General features: G+C 41.7%; 2 protein-coding genes across 6 annotated transcripts in view; one reads left to right on the forward strand and one right to left on the reverse strand.

Annotated features, from left to right (window-relative positions):
* The window catches only part of mark4a (MAP/microtubule affinity-regulating kinase 4a), a 29,351-nt gene extending 20,151 nt beyond the window's left edge, over nucleotides 1–9,200 (forward strand). For 3 of the 5 annotated variants that reach the window (XM_044370023.1, XM_044370024.1, XM_044370025.1), the window contains 3 exons: nucleotides 2,197–2,481; nucleotides 4,557–4,601; nucleotides 4,723–9,200. In XM_044370023.1, coding sequence (XP_044225958.1) covers nucleotides 2,197–2,481; nucleotides 4,557–4,601; nucleotides 4,723–5,059 — 667 coding nt within the window. In that variant the 3' untranslated portion in view covers nucleotides 5,060–9,200. Of the gene's footprint in view, nucleotides 1–2,196; nucleotides 2,482–3,766; nucleotides 3,850–4,556; nucleotides 4,602–4,722 lie in introns of all 5 variants that reach the window. The other 2 variants (XM_044370026.1, XM_044370027.1) reach the window with 1 other exon arrangement.
* ckma (creatine kinase, muscle a) lies at nucleotides 8,923–12,711 on the reverse strand. Its single transcript, XM_044370028.1, has 8 exons — nucleotides 12,603–12,711; nucleotides 11,075–11,283; nucleotides 10,777–10,931; nucleotides 10,440–10,572; nucleotides 10,043–10,214; nucleotides 9,818–9,941; nucleotides 9,533–9,722; nucleotides 8,923–9,411 (listed from the first exon to the last, which is right to left on the reverse strand). Exons 2-8 carry the CDS (start codon nucleotides 11,265–11,267, stop codon nucleotides 9,233–9,235), a joined length of 1,146 nt encoding a protein of 381 aa, XP_044225963.1. The 5' UTR covers nucleotides 11,268–11,283; nucleotides 12,603–12,711; the 3' UTR covers nucleotides 8,923–9,232.
* Nucleotides 12,712–18,795: the final 6,084 nt, after the last annotated feature.

The following is an 18,795-nucleotide window of genomic DNA, read 5'->3' on the forward strand; positions in this document are numbered from 1 at the left end:
TTCCTCTGCAATTTTCTGTAGTGGTCCCAGTAATATTTAAAGTGAAGTAGCATATCAGATGACATGGCAACATTTGAGTCAAAAAAAAAAAGGGTTGCAAGAACAATACTTTCCACTCATATCTTCAGATGTTTGATTTGAAATAGAACTTATTTTAATTTTAGTTATAACTATTGTAAATATCTGTTAACTACCCCTACTGTCATCTGTTTCTATCTGCAGGTGTCTGTAAACATATGATCTCATCCATTCGTTTACATAGGATTAGCATGCTAGGCTAACAGTCCATCTGCTGTGAGACTTTATATCTGCGCCATGAAGTCTTTCAAAGCACACAAACACTATAAAGACACCTGTCACCTGCCAAGCACAGTGTTGTTAAACTGGAAACACTGCAGCAACACATTATTTTTATACAGTCTGGCTACACACAGCACGGCATGGCTATGCTAACGATGTTTGCTATGCCGTCATGCAGGCTGGTAAAGTGGATGCGTCGTGTCTCTTTGTATCTGCGGATTGGTACTTCTGTCAATGAGCCTCTGAGAGACGCTTCAGCCGGTAAATGTGTGATTTTAAAACTTATTTTGGGACCACGTTCACTCTCAGTCCCACTGAGAGTGAGCTACGCTCCGGACTCCACTGTAAACGCCCCCTGAGGATGTAATAGAAACTGTTCACACCAATTCATTTTGAAAGAGCAACGGCCAATGGGGAATCTCCAACACTGGGCCAGTTGCACCAATGGTGTAACTTCATCACTCAGTGGTCAGTCAATCAGTCAGTCAGTAATGAACATTCAGGGTTATAGGGCTGGTCCATGGCTGGTCCAGCTAACAATATAAACTCTCAAGGCTTAAACTGTACATAAAATTTGAAAAGGTGGTGCAAGATGGATGCTTCAATTATTTTGCCTGATAATATCCACTTTAAGAGGTAGCAGTTGTCACCTTCAGTTGTGCTGTTAGAAGTACGTGTGAAAATCTGAAATAGAATTTCCCTGTGCACTTTGTGTCTTGGAAGCTTGCCGTCTCTGTTTCTACAGCTCTACTAACATTATGCCTGCATCCACAAAGTCAGACAACGGTGGAAACATTTCTTCCATCTTTATAGATGTTAAGTATTAGAAGCTGGCATAGCTTAAAGATCCCCTGCAGACATTTTTATGATGTATAAAAATACTCTGTCTTGAATAATAACTTCTGTCTGAAAAGGATTTTTCCACAAAAAAGTTGAAAAATGTATCCACTTGAAAACTTACATTTACTCCTCTCTCATTGAAAAATCCAGAATCTATCAACATGCAAATATTTTATGTCTTAAAAGTTTTAACTGTTGGACACAAGATGTCTCCTACTTCACTGTAAAGTACATTCCCAGTGTGTGTGCACTGGAGGCTTTAAGTTTCCACATCACACTTGTGTAAGTTGTAGTTGTGATATCACAAATCATGCTCATAGGTACACACCTTAAACTCAGATTTAATGTGAGCACAGAGAAACTTTCCTCCTTCAGCAGATGAATGTGAAAACAGCCTTCTTGTGTCAAACTCTGCATACACATCATTCTGCACAGTGAAGCTCAAACATCCAAGTGAAGAACAATAAAAAAAAACACAGTTTTGAGTGGAGGGGGACTTTAAAGACAATGGTCTCTAGAGACATACCAGATTCTGTTGCTGATGCCAGTTCCTGGAGAAAGTCAATGTGTGTGAAAACTTGAAACTAAAATAAACATATAGCCAGGGGGCCAGTTATTGTGCTGTATAGGGAGTGTAGCTGTTCAGTATGTTGGTGTGCAGGGATCAGATGTCAGATGAATTGTAAAAACAGGTATAAACAGCCAGCAGAAAAATTGCATTTTCTCTTCCAGTATGCAGTGCATTTGAAATGCTTTACTTCAGTTTAGGTAATATTGCAGATTGACGTCCACACCTGATGATGACATGCTCCTTTAAATAATTCTAATTTCTTTTCTAATTGAAGAAATTTGAGTGGGACTATTGTCAAAGAACACAATTTGATATGTTGAAAAATCCATGGATACTTATAGCAGTCTTGCTTTTTATTTCAAGGGCTTTTATCTATTGAAATGATAAATAGATCTCTTTAAGCATTTTAAGAAACTCAAAAAGGGTAAAAAGGACCTGATGACCGGGCTAAATTAATTTCTCCTTTTTCTGTTTCTTCTTTGCAGCTCTCTTGGCCACCGCTTGCCTGCAGCGTCTCCCTCCACGCTCAGCATTTCTGGGGCCGGAGCTGCCTCCTCCTCTTCCTCTTCAGACCGATGCCGCCTGACCCGAGGCTCCACAATCCGCAGCACCTTTCATGGGGGACAGCTGAGGGACCGTGGCCCCCCGGTTTACTCTGCTCCACCCACTTCACCCACCCTGTCTCATCATGACGCCAGCCCGCTGCCCCACGCCCGCACCAGGGCAACCTCCAACCTCTTCACCAAGCTGACCTCCAAACTCACTCGCAGGTAGATGCACGCTGCATGTCACACATGTTAAAGGAATACTTTGACATTTGGAAAATAAGCTTATTTGCTTTCTGGCCAAAAGTCTCATGTCTGTCCATTGAATATAAGGCTATGTCTAGCAGTTTGTTAGGTTAGCTTAGCATAAAGACTGCAAGAAGGAAGAAACAGCCAGCCAGGCTTTGTTCAAAGGTAAAAGAATCACCCTACCAGCACCTGTAAAGCTCACTAACCTTTTTACACTTTGGTTTTTGTGCGGATTGAAAAAATGAGAAACACAAAGATACAACTTATCGTTGGTAGGTGTATTTTTGAACTTTGACAGAGCCATGCTAGCTGTTTCTGCTGGTTTCCAGTCTTTCTGCTAAGCTAAGCTAACCGTCTCCTGACTTTAGCTTCACATTTAGTGTACTGACATGAGTGGTATCGTTCTTCTCATCTAACTCTCTGCCAGAAGGCAAATAAGCGTATTTCACAAAATGTCAAACTATTCCTTCTAGCTGTTGCTGTCATAACTTAGAGTAGTAGGCTAGTTAATATAATGACTTGTATGACTTGCATGACTTGTCAGATAATATTAACAAGTTGACTAATATGTTTATTTTTTTTACACTTCCAACTTATTTAAAGGGGACTTTTTCATTTTGATAAATTTATGCAGCTCTTATTACCTTATCAGTTGCTACAGTCCTTCATAACTCTTTACACTACTTTGTAGCTTTTATTCTATTTCTTGTCCCTATATCTTCTTGCATGGGCAACAAAAGCCTGATGTTTGCATTCCTTACTTTTTGGCACCTTCAGATTTTTGGATTTTTAGGATTTGAGGCTTGTTCTGCTGTTGCAGTGAGTGTAAGTTGCTCGACAGAATGTCAGCTCATATGTAAAATATGTCCACTGAAGACAAACCAAGGAAGTCAAATCTGATACAAAATCATGCTGCGATGTTGTGAAGTTTCTGCTTTTCAGCTTGAGCACAACCTGGGTATGGATCCATGCTTATCAGAACATTTTACTCATGTAGGCCTTTTGGCGAGCTCTTCTGTGGCCCTGGATTATCCTCTGCTCCCCTCTCCCTCCCAGTCGTCATAATCACACATGTCTAATCTTATCAAACCTCAGCTTTATCCTTGCCAATCAGCTCCTGCGCTGCGCTCTTTTCCACCACTTGCTCTCCTGTTATTCAATTATATTCTCTCTTACCCCCCACCCCCCCCACTCTTACCCTGTATTCCCTCTTTTTCTCCACCTTCATCTCGTTCTGCTTCCCCCCCTGTCACGGTATCAGGGTCAACCTTGACCCATCCAAGCGCCAGGGCTCAAACAAATCAGTCTCGGGTTGTACTCTTCCACAAGGATCAAAAACAGTTAGTAAGTTCCCATGTCTCTCGCTTCTTTCTTGTCTGCCTGTGCTGCCCCATTTGTCTGCCTGGTCACACTGAAATTACTTAAGTCTATGAATGCCTGCCTGGCTTTTTCATTCCTCTATTTATGAATTATTGCTTGTCTGCATGACTTGTTAATCATCTTCACACTGTCAAGATCACACACTTGGTTTCGAGCATGGTTGCAATCAAGGAAAATTCATTTGATTTTAGTTTTTAACTTTGAGTTATTGTTTTTTGCAGGATGATTGTAATCATCAATAGAGAAATACCTCATTGAGTCTTTTACGTCTTTACCATGCAGTGCATAAATATACCCTTTGAAATGGCGTTTTCATTTTGTATTTGTAGTTCATGGGTTGGAAGTCATTAAATGTTTATTCCGTGTGTTTTTGTGAATAATGGATGGGGATGTGCACTGTAGTACCATGCACAGGAGCGATTATAAAGTCAAAGGACTGCATTTATACCTGCATGCTTTAAAATTAGTGAATGAGAAAACTTTTCCATCCTGTAAGGTGAGATCAGTCAGGACACACTGTTCCGCACATCGCGTGCTTGTTGTTGATGCTTGCTTGGTCTCACTGTGTAATATCCATTGCTGAATACCATCTCATCTGAGATTCATGGGTTGGTCGTAAGGCTCATTGTATTCTAGTGGATTACCTCTTACGCTGTCTGTTTGTCCTACAGGGTCACAAATGAATCTGAGGGAATCAGGAGATTTGCGGTCACAAGGTCAGTAAGTGTGTTCCAGCTGCATAGACAGCACTTAGAAAATAGGTGATAGATCATTTCTGATTTCTAATGTTATCGCAAGGTCTGAGCATGTATCTGATTTTTTTTCACATCTCCCTAGTTGCCATCTACCTGGGTATCAAAAAGCGTCCGAGCCCCGGGCCGTCGGACGTGGCTGGGATCTGAGAGGCGGTGGGCGGCGGGACCCTGCGGAGGTGGTACTGGCTCTGCGGGAGGCGGCGCTTGGATGTGGCTGCCAGGTCCACCATGCCGGCCCCTTTCTGCTCTCCTGCACCCATGGCGTGGCAGGGGGCCGCGTGGCTTTTGAGGCCGAGGTGTGCCATCTATCCACGGGCGCCTCCGAGACTTCTAACGGGGTGCGCTACACGCGACTCTGGGGGGCACCACTAGCTTTTCGGGACATTGCCACCCAAATCTCCAAGGACCTCGAACTTTGAACGGAGGGTGTGCTTGTGTATGAGTGTGTGTTTTTGTGTGAGTGAGTGTGTATGTGTATGTGAGAAGAGGCGAGGGGCTGGACCCGAGAGAAAAGACTTCTCCTTCTGTCTCTTTCATGACTACCCTCCCCCCATACACACACACACAGATACACACACACCTGACCCGTAAAGACACACAGACTGAGGCACCCCCACCCCCCCTCCACCCAATCACCCCACCCAGCTCAGCCAACTTCTTCACTGTGCGACTGCACCCACTGGACCTGGATCAGACGGAATCTAGTTGAATATTTTTTATTGCTACTCTAGCCATAATGACTCTTTATTTTGTTATTTATTGCTCTGATCATTGTTTTTACCCACTGTCACTTTCACCACTACAGAGAAAATTCATCTCTTGTGTATTGGTCATCATTGACCAGCCAGTCCTTTTTTAAAAAAAAATGTTCTTTGATATGTCACCTTTATGTACACCATTCATGTTTTTTCTTCCTTACCAATGACATGATTATCTGCTGACTTTTCATCACCTTGGGACAATAACATGCACAAACGTGGAGATGGTCCAACAAGCAGCCGCTGAGGGCTGCATTGCTTTGATTTGTGTACATACAGCAGTGACGACAGCACTGGATTAAGGTCAGTGGGAGCTGGGTTGACAGACATTTGAAACAGCCAATCAGAGGCTGACTCTGACACTAATGAGTTTCAGCTTCATGAACTGGTGACTCTCAATCACATTTTTTTCACATTTCTCTGCATGGGATGAGCAGAAATAAAAAAAATGTAGATGTTTTTTTGAGAAACAAGCCCCTTAGTTAGCTCAATTTTCATGCACACAAAAAAGATGATATTATGGTGCAGTAAGTCATGCTCCATTTTATATTTTTGCAGCACCGATATCAAAATTAAATTAATACAGTTGATTTAGTGAAATATTATAAGGTGGTATAACTTTCATATGATTGTTGTCATTATGTAAGTTATGCTGGCTCTGCAACAGGATGAAATGGACTTAAGAAGGCCTTCACATGCACACAGCAGATAACCTTTCAGAGAAAATCTCTCTGCTCTTTGGTTGGCTGGATTTATTGTCTGTCAGCACAGGTCATCGTCAGTAAAACTTGTTCAAACTGTTTGGATTTTCCAACCTCCCACCTCGTTTCATCCCTTTACCTTTTCTTCAAAAGCATTGTACTGAAGACATGGCAGCAGTGACACATACATAGAAGAAATGTTCCAACTCGAAGCCCTCAATCATTCAAATCTTTCAAACCTTGCCCTTGAAAGCGGTCAGTTGTCCCACCACAAAATAACACAAGTCTGGTTGATTTTCAGTGCAATGCAGTTCTTCGGTTCTGTTCTGCACCATGTGATCTCACCTCAGTCATCATCTCAGTATGTCGATGGGAAACACCAAAAGTGGATCAGCCAAGCAGCAAAACCTCTCAGATTACACACTCACCTTTACACACACATACACACACACACACACACACACACAAACACACACAGAGAAAGAGAAACATACACTCACAAATGTCCACCCTCTTCTTCTTCTTGTGGCACAGTATATTAACTTGTCTGTCCATTATTGATGACTGTGGGCTGTTGGGGATCAGGGGGGAGTGTTCTGGAAAGGCACGATGAAGGCAGTGTGGACAGTGTTTTCTTCTTGTTAGTCCAGTTGCCTTTAAAGTGAACTACCCCCAGCGCCTTCATACAGTACATATTTAATGTAAAAAAAAAAAGATAAAAAAGAGAGAGACAGAAAAAACTGAGAAAGCTTTCTATTCTCCTTCCCTGTTTTTAGTGAATAACGTACTGTGATATTTACGTAGGCTACAGAGATCATGTTGTTTGGCTGCTGATTTACTGTTAATACTATCTCTCAGTTGTGGCTTTGCTCATGGTGACCCAAAACCAACACCCACTCCCCTGATACCCCACACCCCCATTTCCTTTCCCACCCATCAGAAACTCCCCAACTCCCTACATTTAAAAGGGACGCCAACCTTCGCTGTCCACCACCTTCGTATGTACCACCAACTTTTTCTATCGTCACGAAGAGCTTTTGGCTTTCCTTGACCCTTCGTTTGAGACCCTGTTTTCTCGTTGCGCAGGGAAACACTCAGCCATCATCCACACTCTCACGTTGTAGACCCATGTATGACATCTTCTCAGTCCTGTTTGGTGTGTGCTGCTTCATAGAGCCCAACAGAGGAGACTGGGTTTGACTTGTCCTCCTCCTTTGGGGTGAGAAGCAGACACCAATATGGACACCAGGAATCTGTCATTGTCCTGTCCCTTGGACCTTTCTCATTGTGGTGTATATTAGCATTAGGTAATATAGACCTCAATGCACTTTGCTTTGACTTGAATCAGCTCCTTCCAGTGTACCTGTATAGGTAATACCCAGAACTAGCCACTGGAGGGCGCCAATGTCTTAAATGTGAAACACTTCAATTTGTGGATATTTGCACAGGTACTTTATTTATTTTTTAGAATAATATCATTAAAAAAAACAGGATTTATATCAGTCAGTTGGTGGCTGTATATAAAATATATGAATATAGTATATATCTTAGAGCTCAAGGTTTATTTATAGCTAGAGCAAGGGAAGTAATTCTAGTTTAAAGCAGTTTCTGTCAGTGACAATGGGGAACAAAACCAACCTGCAATCCTGCATGACTTCAGAGTTTGGGTTTTAGGGGAAAAAATGAAATATGATGCACACCTAGGACTGGAAGCTTTGTGAATAGCAGATACGGTCGGTTTTTAGACATGAATTGATACAGACAAATGGTGCTAGATGTGGCGCCAGGTTCTTCCCCCTTTCACAAAAACAAACAGGAAGGCTTGGTGAAATACAGTGACTTCACTCCACCTTGTTTGCCAGAAGATAGGTTCAGTACATTCAGGGCAGCTTCTGGGTTCTTCAAAGTATTTAGATATGCCATGAAATGTATCACAAACGTACAGTATGTAAGAAAAATGGTCAGTTTTAGATCAGAACTTACATTGGGAGTAAATTGTGCAGTTTATTAACTGCATTGCCATTTAAACTTAAATTGACACAAGATCCTTAGAGGTCCCTGACATGTTGAAAGCCCTGGGTTGCATTCAAGCCATAGAAACGTTACTGTCACTGTCTCCTGATCGCAAATATGAAATCAGGTTGTTTGCAGAGCATTTCAGTGGAAATAATTGAAGTGAAATGGGCTAAAAAGCAAATAACTTCGTGTAAAACAACTCACTCTTAGTATAAGATGGATGAACTTTGCTTTTAGGTGGAATCTACTGTGAAAAATTCTTGAAAAGAGTTTTGTTGACCTGAGTGTTGAGTAAATGCTTGTTATACCTGCTCAGAGACAATGTGTCGCTGGTGTGGTTTAGATGGTGGATGGTACAGTATTACAATTCCAGGGGCTCAGTATTTAACATGCACTGTCGTTTCAAAGTGGACTTTGGAAACAGTTGATGTTATATGCAAAAGCAACTTAATGAGACTGAAGAACATACACAGTTTGACCTGTATGAGTAATTTTACACTACTCTACTGTTTAATTCCTCCCCTCAGAAACAAACTGTAAACTGAGCTTGAGTGGTTGTGGTATATAAGGAGAACATGGAGCTGAAGATTAATAAAATTCACTGATGTTGGCATTTTTTCCTTCACTTTGGTGTCTTGTTTTCATAGTTATGGTACACAAGGTATCTAAATTTGAATATTTCGAAATAACTTTTGATCATATGACAAGCTGGTATTAATATGTGAAGATATACTCATAAGTTCTGAAACTAATTGTACATTTGTAATGTATCCCATGCTGCAGCACAAAAGACCAAAATGATTCATGTTCTTGTTTCATGGGCCACGTTTTTATTGAGCAGTATGAACAACTTCAATAATCATTACTTTTTATAACAAAAAGTAGGTGATGCCACTTTTGCTAGGCAAGCCCAGCTCAGTGCAGGCTGATCCCAGGATGTTACCAACCAACACGGGAGAACATGAAAAAAAAGGACAGAGGGAAAAAAAGCTGGAAGGAAGAAAAAGAGGTGAGCAGAGTCAAGAGTCTCTAGGTGAGCAGCTGTTTACTCTGCATGCCCGTCAGCTGGCTCGATTGCACATGAATGGTCTTGAGAAAAAGGTAAGATTGTTCCTTTTTACTTCTGGGCGGGGATCATGCTGTCGATGGCCTCTCCCTTCTCCAGCTTCTTCTCCATCTCCACCATGAGCTTGACACCATCAACCACCAGCTGGACCTGGTACACCTCAGAGGAGCCCAGACGGTCAGCGTTGGAGATGTCAAACACACCACCGACGGAGGCAGTGTCCACACCACCTTTAAAGAGGAGGAAGAACAAGGGATCAGATACAGATAACACACTTCACGATGCAGAATGCTGTGAGTCTGCTGAATCTGACCGGCAGGTGTACAATCTAAAGGGTGTATATGTGCATACCTGTGCCACGCTTCTGCAGACGCAGCCTGGTGAGGATCTCCTCGAACTTGGGGTGTGTGCTCAGCTTGGGCAGCTTGACGTGGACGCCACCACGCAGGCCGGTACCCAGGTTGGAGGGGCAGGTCAGGACGTAGCCGAGATGCTCGTTCCACATGAATCCGTGGTTGTGCTTCTTGAAGATAGCCTCAATCTGGTGGGTAAAGAAGGAGGAGAGTCAGAGAAAACATCCACACTGTTTTTACTGAGCTCAGACAGGGCTTGTTTTGACCAGCTATCATTGTGTACCTTCTGCAGGCCGACGCAGAAACGCCTGAAGACCTCCCTCATGTTGCCACCCTTCTGCATTGAGATGACACGCAGGTGATCCTCCTCGTTCACCCAGACCAAGAAGGTCTTGTTGTCGTTGTGCCTGGTAAGAGATAAATGCAGAGGATAAAACAGAGGCTTAGTGAGAAAATGGTGAGGTGTTTTCACAGCTGGCTTCTGCTGACAGTGATAGGTCATACTCACCAGATGCCTCTGGCGTCGGGCCAGTCACGGGCCATACCGGCGCAGGTCAGCAGGGGGGAGACGGGCTTGTCAAACAGGAAGTGATCAGCGATCAGCTGCTCCTGCTCAGCATCAGTCATGGACTTCAGGGGGTAGTACTTTCCCTTGAACTCGCCATCCAGGCTGGTCAGAGCTGGAGAAATGCATGTACAGTTAGGAGATTGCATGTTCTTTCACAAAAGTAGATATCAGCTTTCCTTGTTGGGCATCAAAGTATATTTTACCTCTAATCCGTGAATGACACTTTCTAATCACTTACACTTTCTTCACTAATACTTGTGAGCAGCCTATTGTTTAGGCCCAGGCTCACTGCCCCACTGTCTTGCATACTGATTTACTCAAACTATTGATATCTTACCCTCAACGGACAGCTTCTCAATAAGTCTGCGCTCGCCACGGCTGTTGTGGGGGGGCAGGGTGAATCCCTTGATGCTGCGGCCAGTACGGACACGGCTGGACAGAACATAGTTGGGGTCCAGGTCGTCACCACCCTAATAACAAGACATAACAAGAGATCACAAACATAGCATCATCATCTGATTATTTAGTTTTCTCTAGTTGAAGGTGTGCAGGTGTATTTGGTTAAATATCTGCAAGTCTATGTAAGTCTTTAAAGTCAAAGGCACATGATCGACTTGTTAATTTCAGAGTTTTCTAAGTAGGTTAGGGTCTTTGCTTCAATGGGGTTACTGCACCTTCAGGTTCTCGAAGTTCAGGTCGGTCTTGTGCTTGTCAGTGGGCTTGTATCCACCATGACGGTCAGAGATGACGGGGTCCAGCAGATCCTTGAAGACCTCATAGGACTCCTCATCACCAGCGACACAGCCAACAGTCATGATGAAGGGGTGACCTGAAGATTAAAGGAGATTAGAAGATTGTAAGTTAGAAGACAGAGTGTAAGTTCTGTCCAGAGTGAGGCAAGCTTATAATGCATATTTAATTTGGTGATTTTATGATTGATGAAAAGGAAGTTTTGTCTAAATAATGTCTTACCGGGGTTGTCAACACCAGTCTGGATGACATCATCCAGGGTGTAGCCACTGGGTGTCTGCTTGTCCCTCAACTTGCCATAGATCTCCTTGGTCAGGACCTTGGCCATATGGTTGTTGTGCTTGGACAGGTCGGGGAACTCCTCCTCAACTTTGTAGTTGAGTTTGAAGTTGTTGTGGGTGTTTCCGAAAGGCATGATTGCTTTTCTAACACTGCAAAGAGAAGTAAACACATGATGAGAAACTTCAATGGAGGCTCAAAATGATCTAAAAACATGGTGATCTGAAGATCCAGGAAAAATGCTCAGCATTCAGAGATATGGGATATTCTGCAAGACAGCTGCAGAGAGTTTAAATGTTGGCAGAGGAATTCTGGTGACAAGTGTCACTCAGTTTCCAACAGATCAAATGTCCAGTTGAAATAGAAGAGGGGGAGGAGTGAGTGTTGGATGGGTATTTTTAGCATCAGTAGGTCTGCCTGTATACCCTTTCTTTAAAATGTTCTTAGCATATACGAGTAGCATTGAGATTTTATGTTGACACAATCACGGCTGCAGCTCTCCAGTTTGCATGTTAACACATAAATACACATGAACAAGTCTTTGCTAATCATGTTATACATACAGATTCCCTCTGAAAATACTCAGCGCCTTCTTTGTATCACACTTGTATCATGGCTCACCACACAGGATCAAACACTTAGTACATCACTTTAAGTTGTCACTATGCTGAACTCCTGAGAAGATGCAGCCACGCCTCCCTCCAGTCCATTCCACCACAGTCCAACAAGATCCATTTACTAAAAATTATCTATAAACATATTCATGTTGCCTTTTTGTAATTTGTTTCCTATTGCTTTGATCGTCTGATCACACGCATAATAGAAAACTGATGCGTGCAATGACGCACTTACTACGTCACATGAAATGTGATCTGTAGTGACTGCAGTTTAACATTTTGCCAGTGGCCATACTTGTTTATGAAATTAACATCTTTGATGTTGTAATCACATTGCAAAGAACAACTGTCTTTTTAACTTAAAGCTAAAAAAGCCATGTTAAAAGTGTAACTCTTAAACGGATGAAATCAATTACAGGACCTTCAGGCAGTCTCTCTTACATGGCTCAAACTGTGAAGCACCTGTTCACATAAATCAGCGTCCAAATGGGAGAACCAAACAAGTTAACAATGCCACAGCAGTGCAGCTACTGCTGTACATAAACATCACGCTCATGCATATTTTTCATTTAACTGAGAATAATCTGACAAAATGCAATGACCTCTGATACCCAGTAAGTCTCTTTTTTTCCTGAAATGCATCATATGGATTCAAACATCCCAGCAACTGTTGTGCATTTATCCTTTGATTTCATAATGGATATTGACTCCAAAAGTCTTCCTCCAGAAGATAAAAAGCAGGCAATATAATTATTTTGCCATTTGCCATTTTCTCTGAATCCACGCGTCTCCAATTATCTGCTCCTCCTCCTTTAAACTCTGCAATCCTAATAATCTGTGTGATATTTCTTTACCTGCACACCAGACAAGTACAGAGATAACAGTCCTTGGGATCAGATCTGTTCACCACAGCCGAAATAGGGGTCACCCAAGTCTGGAGGTCTTTGCTCCCTGCTTATATACTGTGCAGACACTCAGCCATTGGCTTGGCCATTTTAGTGCCTGCTGCGCCCTAATTGGCCAGAGCCTATGTACTGATACTCTGAACGGTTTTTGAAAGGGAGGCATTTACATCTCAGTCATCCAAGTCGCTGCAGCTGTACCCTCAGCCCCCCACACACGCCCCTCACCATCCCTTACCCACACTTGGCCCATACATAGCACCAGTGGATGGTGGGAGTATCTTAGAGGGGAGGGGGTGGGGCATCACAAGGGTTTAGGTGTAGTAGTGTTGGGGGGAGTTGAAGCAACTGAAAAAGGCTGAGGCTCGACTTTTGCCAAGCATGCCATGGAGTCAGTGGTCCTTGTGTCAAGCGTGAAGGTTGTAAAGGGTTAGTATTTTTTTCAGTCATCAGACAGCTGTCATGTATAAATGCTGCCCAAAGAAACATTTTATCCACCTGATCAGAGTCTTATCTGACTGCTTTCTGGATAGAGGGAGTACTGAGTGTGCTAATCTCAACTGGTTCGCATTTGATGGATACCTCCTTGATGATGAGTAATGGCCCCAAAGCAGTTCTGTAAGCTACTGTAACAGTAGCTTATCAGGGTAAATTGTCAGTTGCTTTTCAGGAGATCACTCTGATTAATTTTTAGGTGCTTATAAAACTAAAATAAAATGGGTGCTGTTTGTATAATGAATTGAAATGTTTATTTTGAAATATAATATTGGTACTGTAAATTAGAAAAAAATACAGCCTATTTCCAAAACATACATCATTCCCATTTTTAGGTTCCGATAAAAGCAAAATGGAATGAGAAATATAATGTGAGTAATATAACATGCAGAATATAATATACTGTATATATGTAATATATATTATATAGCTTATTCACCACAGCAACTACAAGTACAAGATTTGTTTTGGTGCTTGTGTTGGGGTGGGAGAGAGGCTACTCTGCATTACGTAGGAACGCTGGCACATACTGGCTGCCACTCCTCTTTGCTAAATAGACAACTGACTGTGAACTTCACTGCTTGGGTGATTAACGTGGCCTTCCTTTATTTAGCTTGAGCTTTTTATGTTTTTCCATTTTCTGTCTGCTTGTTTTGACTGCTCCCTGAATTGGAAAACACTCTATCGAACTGGTGGACTTTGGATTAACTAAAGTAAAGTAGTGCCTATCTTCTGTACTGGGATTTATGGATTTTTGGATTATTCAACGTAAAGTGCTTCCTACCTTCTCTACTGGGATTTGTAGATTGTTGAATTATTCAACATAAAGTGTTTCCTACATGCTCTACTGGGATGCCTTTCTCCATCCCCCATACCTCATCTCACCTTTGATAGCCAGGACATCCCCCTTCCGTCCTCAGTCACTAATCTGGAAGTTAGGTTTGACCCTCAACTGACTTTTGTTGACCATATAAGACATCTATGCAAAACCTCTTTCTACCATCTCAAAAACATCTCCGCCCCTCTCCAACCCTGTCAGATGCAGAGAAACTTGTCCATGCCTTTATCTCCTCAGGACTGCAATGCACTCTTCACAGGGATCCCTGGCAGGAGCATCCAGAAGCTCCAGTACATTCAGAACAGCGCTGCCAGGATCCTGATGAGACTGCAAAAACACGAACATATAACACCAACTCTGTTTTCATTGCACTGGCTTCCTGTCTCCTTCCGGTTTGACTACAAAGTCCTACTACTCTGCACCATGGGGCCCCCAGTACTAAGCTCCCACCATGGGCGATCAAGCCTTCACCTCTGCTGCACCACGCTCCTAACCAACTGAGGGCAGCACAGACTCTAGACTCTTTTTAAAAAAAAGGCATAAAAATCTTTCCATTCAGGAAGGCTTTTTCATCTTAACTCTTATTACTATTTTATTTATGTTGTGTGTTCTATGTTATTAATACTGTAGCACTTTGAGTTTCACTATGAATGAAATGTGTGGTAGAAATAAATGTTTTATTATAGTATTATTTATTATAAATAAGGGAATAAATACAGCCTATTTCCAAACATGGAACTTCCCCAATTTCCCATTCCTACACCAAAGAGGGGCAACCCTCTCTTATGCCATCAAACAAACACCACAGAGATGATTCCACACCTTTCTGACACAGGCTCATAAATGAGCAAAAGCTTCATAAATATAACATGTTTTGTAGGGCTTTTGCATTGAATTGCATTAGACTGTGCAGATATTGTTGCTGTGTTCATCCCCACTGAGTCTTAGAGGAAACTACGTCAAAACAACCATCACTCAGTCTGACTCTAATTGATGTGCTAATTATCGGACATCGAATCTTCGATGAGAATACCGACTGGTGCGTGTAATGTTGAGAGTGAAAAATGATACTACTTCGACATCAGCTTCATTAACTCCCATCGCTTCTTTGATACTGTATTCTCCCAAATGTCTTGCACCATTTAATCAATGCTAATATTCCGCAGCTGTGTCATTGTTTTGGTACAGTTTTGCCCTAAAATAATTGAAAAAATATTTCACTCCATGCAATGAAGTGTCACCCCACTACCAAAATTCAAAACCCAGATTTGGAACTTATCACTGTCAGGTTTTATGATAATGGGAACACAATGAAAATCTTGGATATGAATGTTTTCTGATCATAATAATGCTTTGTTAACATAAGTAATGTTTGTAAACAGTGCAAGAAAATACATTAACACATCTATGTTTGTTTGTTTGTTTTTTAAAAAAATGCATATTTCAAGCATTAAGAATAACTTTCTAATAATAAATCTGAATGCAGTATAATAGATTTTTATGGTAAAAAAAACCCTACAGATTGGCCCTTTAATAATCTAATCAGAACTGCCTGCTTTCTCTGTCAGAGAAGGTAATGGGGCTGCTCTTTGACTCAGGTTTAATTCACAGTGAAGCCATCTGTGTCAGGACACACACTATTTGTCTTGCACCCAAATTAGAGTTTAAATGTAATTAACACATTGAAGCAAAATGTATCTACACTGATAGAGAGATAGTTGGGCATGTTTGTACACCACTAGTGCTGCCGTAATGCAAGAAGAAAGCTGTGTTGAGCTGAAATACTAAAGGTTGCTTCAACAATTCAAGTGGGGATCCATAGGAAAGTTACCCCAGGCACCCAAAATGGGAGCATCCCAGCAAGCTGCCCTGTCTGTGGGATGCCCCAACCCACGTCGACTGGCAGCTGACTAACTCACACCTGCTCCCTCCAGTCCCTCATATCATAACCCCCCCTCTGAACAACTAGCACGTATAACACTGCCAGTGTCCGGAGATGTAGGCAAATAGAGTGTCAGCTGGTCACAGTGCCCTTGCGTTGAATTGAAACCCCATCTCTTGTTACACAGCTGTCTGCTGCCTGTCCTCCCTCAAGTAGGAGGCTACCAAATTAGTCTCTGTGCATGTTTCTGCTATCACTTTGTGCACCACTCTTTCTCTTTTCCTCATGCAGCATACAACACTTGTTTTGTCTTAATGCGTATATTGCTAAAGCATATTGTAGATGTCTGGTGTTTGCATAGTAAGAGACTCAAAACATTTTAGTTTTCTGGTATATATTGTACATAAGTAAGACTAACAGTAGGTTTGGCTAACTTTTAATCTTCAGTGAGATTAGCTGAGGCTGAGAGAGAAAGAAGTAGTATCACCTGAAAATGAGACACTAGATGCAGCGGATGGCTGCTGACATTTTACCCATAGCAACTGAATAATACCAGTCTAGAACAGTTATGCAACAGGGCGGTGAAGTGATGCATGTGCTTTCTGCTAATGTTGGTCACAGAGTTCCACAAGCTTCACAGGATGCTGAAACTCCCACCAGACCACAGAAATATTCATCTATTACAGCTTGGACACGTGTCAGCTGAGGGCAGCTTTCTAATATTCTTATGAGAAAACTGAAGGTGTGAGAGTTTTAAGATAGCTTTGGGCGATCAGATGTTTGGGGATAGTGGAGTGATGTGATTACAGTGTGCACAGTGTCGTTACATAGATGGTATTTTTCTAAAACCTTAGAGTGTTGAACTTGAGCAATTTCTGTCGTCTTATCCCACAGAATGTGTCAGAGGAAGTGAGCATTAGTTCGTAGCCTTGCAGGACACTTTCTTGAAACATATACAGCTCGACCCCTGGAAAGGAATCCATGGCAACTGCACTGACCCGTGTTAGAATAGCACAGTGTCAAGCTGCAGCTGTGTCCAATGCTACACTCTGAGTATTAGGTGAGAAAAAAGTTATTTTGCATTAGTCATGATTGAAATGGACAATTTCAATATGTATGCCAAGAGTAGCGATGCATGTAAGCAGTTTCTTTATTATGAAACCATTTCAATGAAACATGATTGCAAAAGTAACATTATACGCCTGGCAACCAAATACATTGACGTAGTAAGCCTCTATAAATAACACCTCTATGGGAGACTATTTTTAAAGCTTCTCTCCCACATAAAATTTAACACCTGTCTGTAGTGAACTACCTGGGAGATGCCGATCATATACAATACATACAATTTAAGGAAATACATTTGTTTTTAAAAAAGTGTTTATGTGCTTGAGTACAAATGAAAGAATACCTTTTAGCTGCTGGCTGATGAAACCTTAAAAACACTGACTGACAGCCCTAAAGAACCACCATTTGGGCTTCAAAGAGAAAGAATTTTGAATGATGATCATGCAAATGGTTAATGGGGGTCTGGATATTATGCAAGCTGAACTTTCTTTTGCAGGCATGGGGTGGCGTACTTGTCGCAGTACTTGTTGGATTGTTGGTGGTTGGTCTTACTCCATTGAAACTAATGCCACCAAGGTCATGTGTACATAGTATGGTAAGGGGGAAGCTATAATTATACCAGGCTTGCTGTTCCATCTGCACCCTGTCAAACAGGAGCTCCCGCCCACCCAGGACCCCAGGATTCAATTTCATCGAGTCAGTCCCCTATCTATCTCTACCTTGTCAGACTTGACCAGACATCTCCTAGCTTTGGCTAAATCCTCATAAAAAGGGGGATCCCATTTACTAGACCTTGACAAAAATACTATCAGCTGCACATGTAACTAATAAGGTCATGTGCAGAGATGTTGTGCTACAAGGTAAGGAGGACAAAGTATGAACTTATTTTTCAGCAACTCAGCCAAAACCAGTACTATTTTTACTCATAAAAAGCTGAAAAAATACATTATTTTCTCACAATTTATCATGATGTGTACTATGAATATATATTTTCATGCTTTGCATCACACTGAAATCACTAGTAAACTTAATTCTGTGAAGAAAATGGTGGGTAAGGTGAGATCAGAGATCTGGTGTTTTTCCTCCTCTTCATCCAGTATTAAAAAGTGAATCAAACAAGTTCTGTTGCTAAGCAAATTGGTATGGCCCTCTCAATAGAATTAACTGGGCCAAAACACATGAACACAATGTGCTCCAGTTGAAAACGGTGTATTTAAGCATACCAAATATGTATCAGTGCAACTGAATGAATAAAGGGGCGGCATTCCAGAGGCTGTGAGTACAGTATGTAACCATGGATCATCACACATGTGATGTGACCGCAAATGACATGCTGTACTGTGCAATGTAACGTGTCTGCACCTGGCTCAGTGCCACGATCCCGGTGGAAAAATATATATATGTATATATATATATATTGTCACCTTTATGTGTTTGTCCCCAGTTTGAGTTACACAAGGTTGTTTTCACACTGATTTATTTATTGTCTAATTCAGTGATTCTGCAGTGAACGGATGGTTTGGTTAAAGTGATAATCAGGGTTTCTAAAAGGTGTATTCCCTTAAAGGGGTATTCCAGCAATTTAGTATTGCACTACCATAAATTTGAGGGACTTGTGAGACAGATTACCCATAATGCAACCTCAATACCATCTTTCATTAGACCTTCACTGCCCTCATCTTTCATACTACCCAGTGTGTAATGCAAGTTTGCTGTCAAATATTTCAAGTATCAAGCTCAACTCAATACAACCCATGATGACATCATTACTTATTTTCTCAGACTTGACAAAACTCCTCCCATGAGACATTATACAACTGTTTTCACAGGCTGAATGATTCTCTCCATAACAAGTAAACTGA

This window comes from Thunnus albacares, chromosome 13 (assembly GCF_914725855.1).
Source record: "Thunnus albacares chromosome 13, fThuAlb1.1, whole genome shotgun sequence".
Lineage (NCBI taxonomy): Eukaryota > Metazoa > Chordata > Actinopteri > Scombriformes > Scombridae > Thunnus > Thunnus albacares.

Excerpts from the sequence above, each read along its gene's own strand:
- ckma (XM_044370028.1), bottom strand. The coding sequence starts at position 11,267 with ATGCCTTTCGGAAACACCCACAACAACTTCAAACTCAACTACAAAGTT. Across the intron at positions 10,573-10,776 it reads TGAACTTCGAGAACCTGAAG|GGTGGTGACGACCTGGACCC; the intron begins GTGCAGTAACCC and ends TCTTGTTATTAG. Across the intron at positions 10,215-10,439 it reads TGAGAAGCTGTCCGTTGAGG|CTCTGACCAGCCTGGATGGC; the intron begins GTAAGATATCAA and ends GCATTTCTCCAG.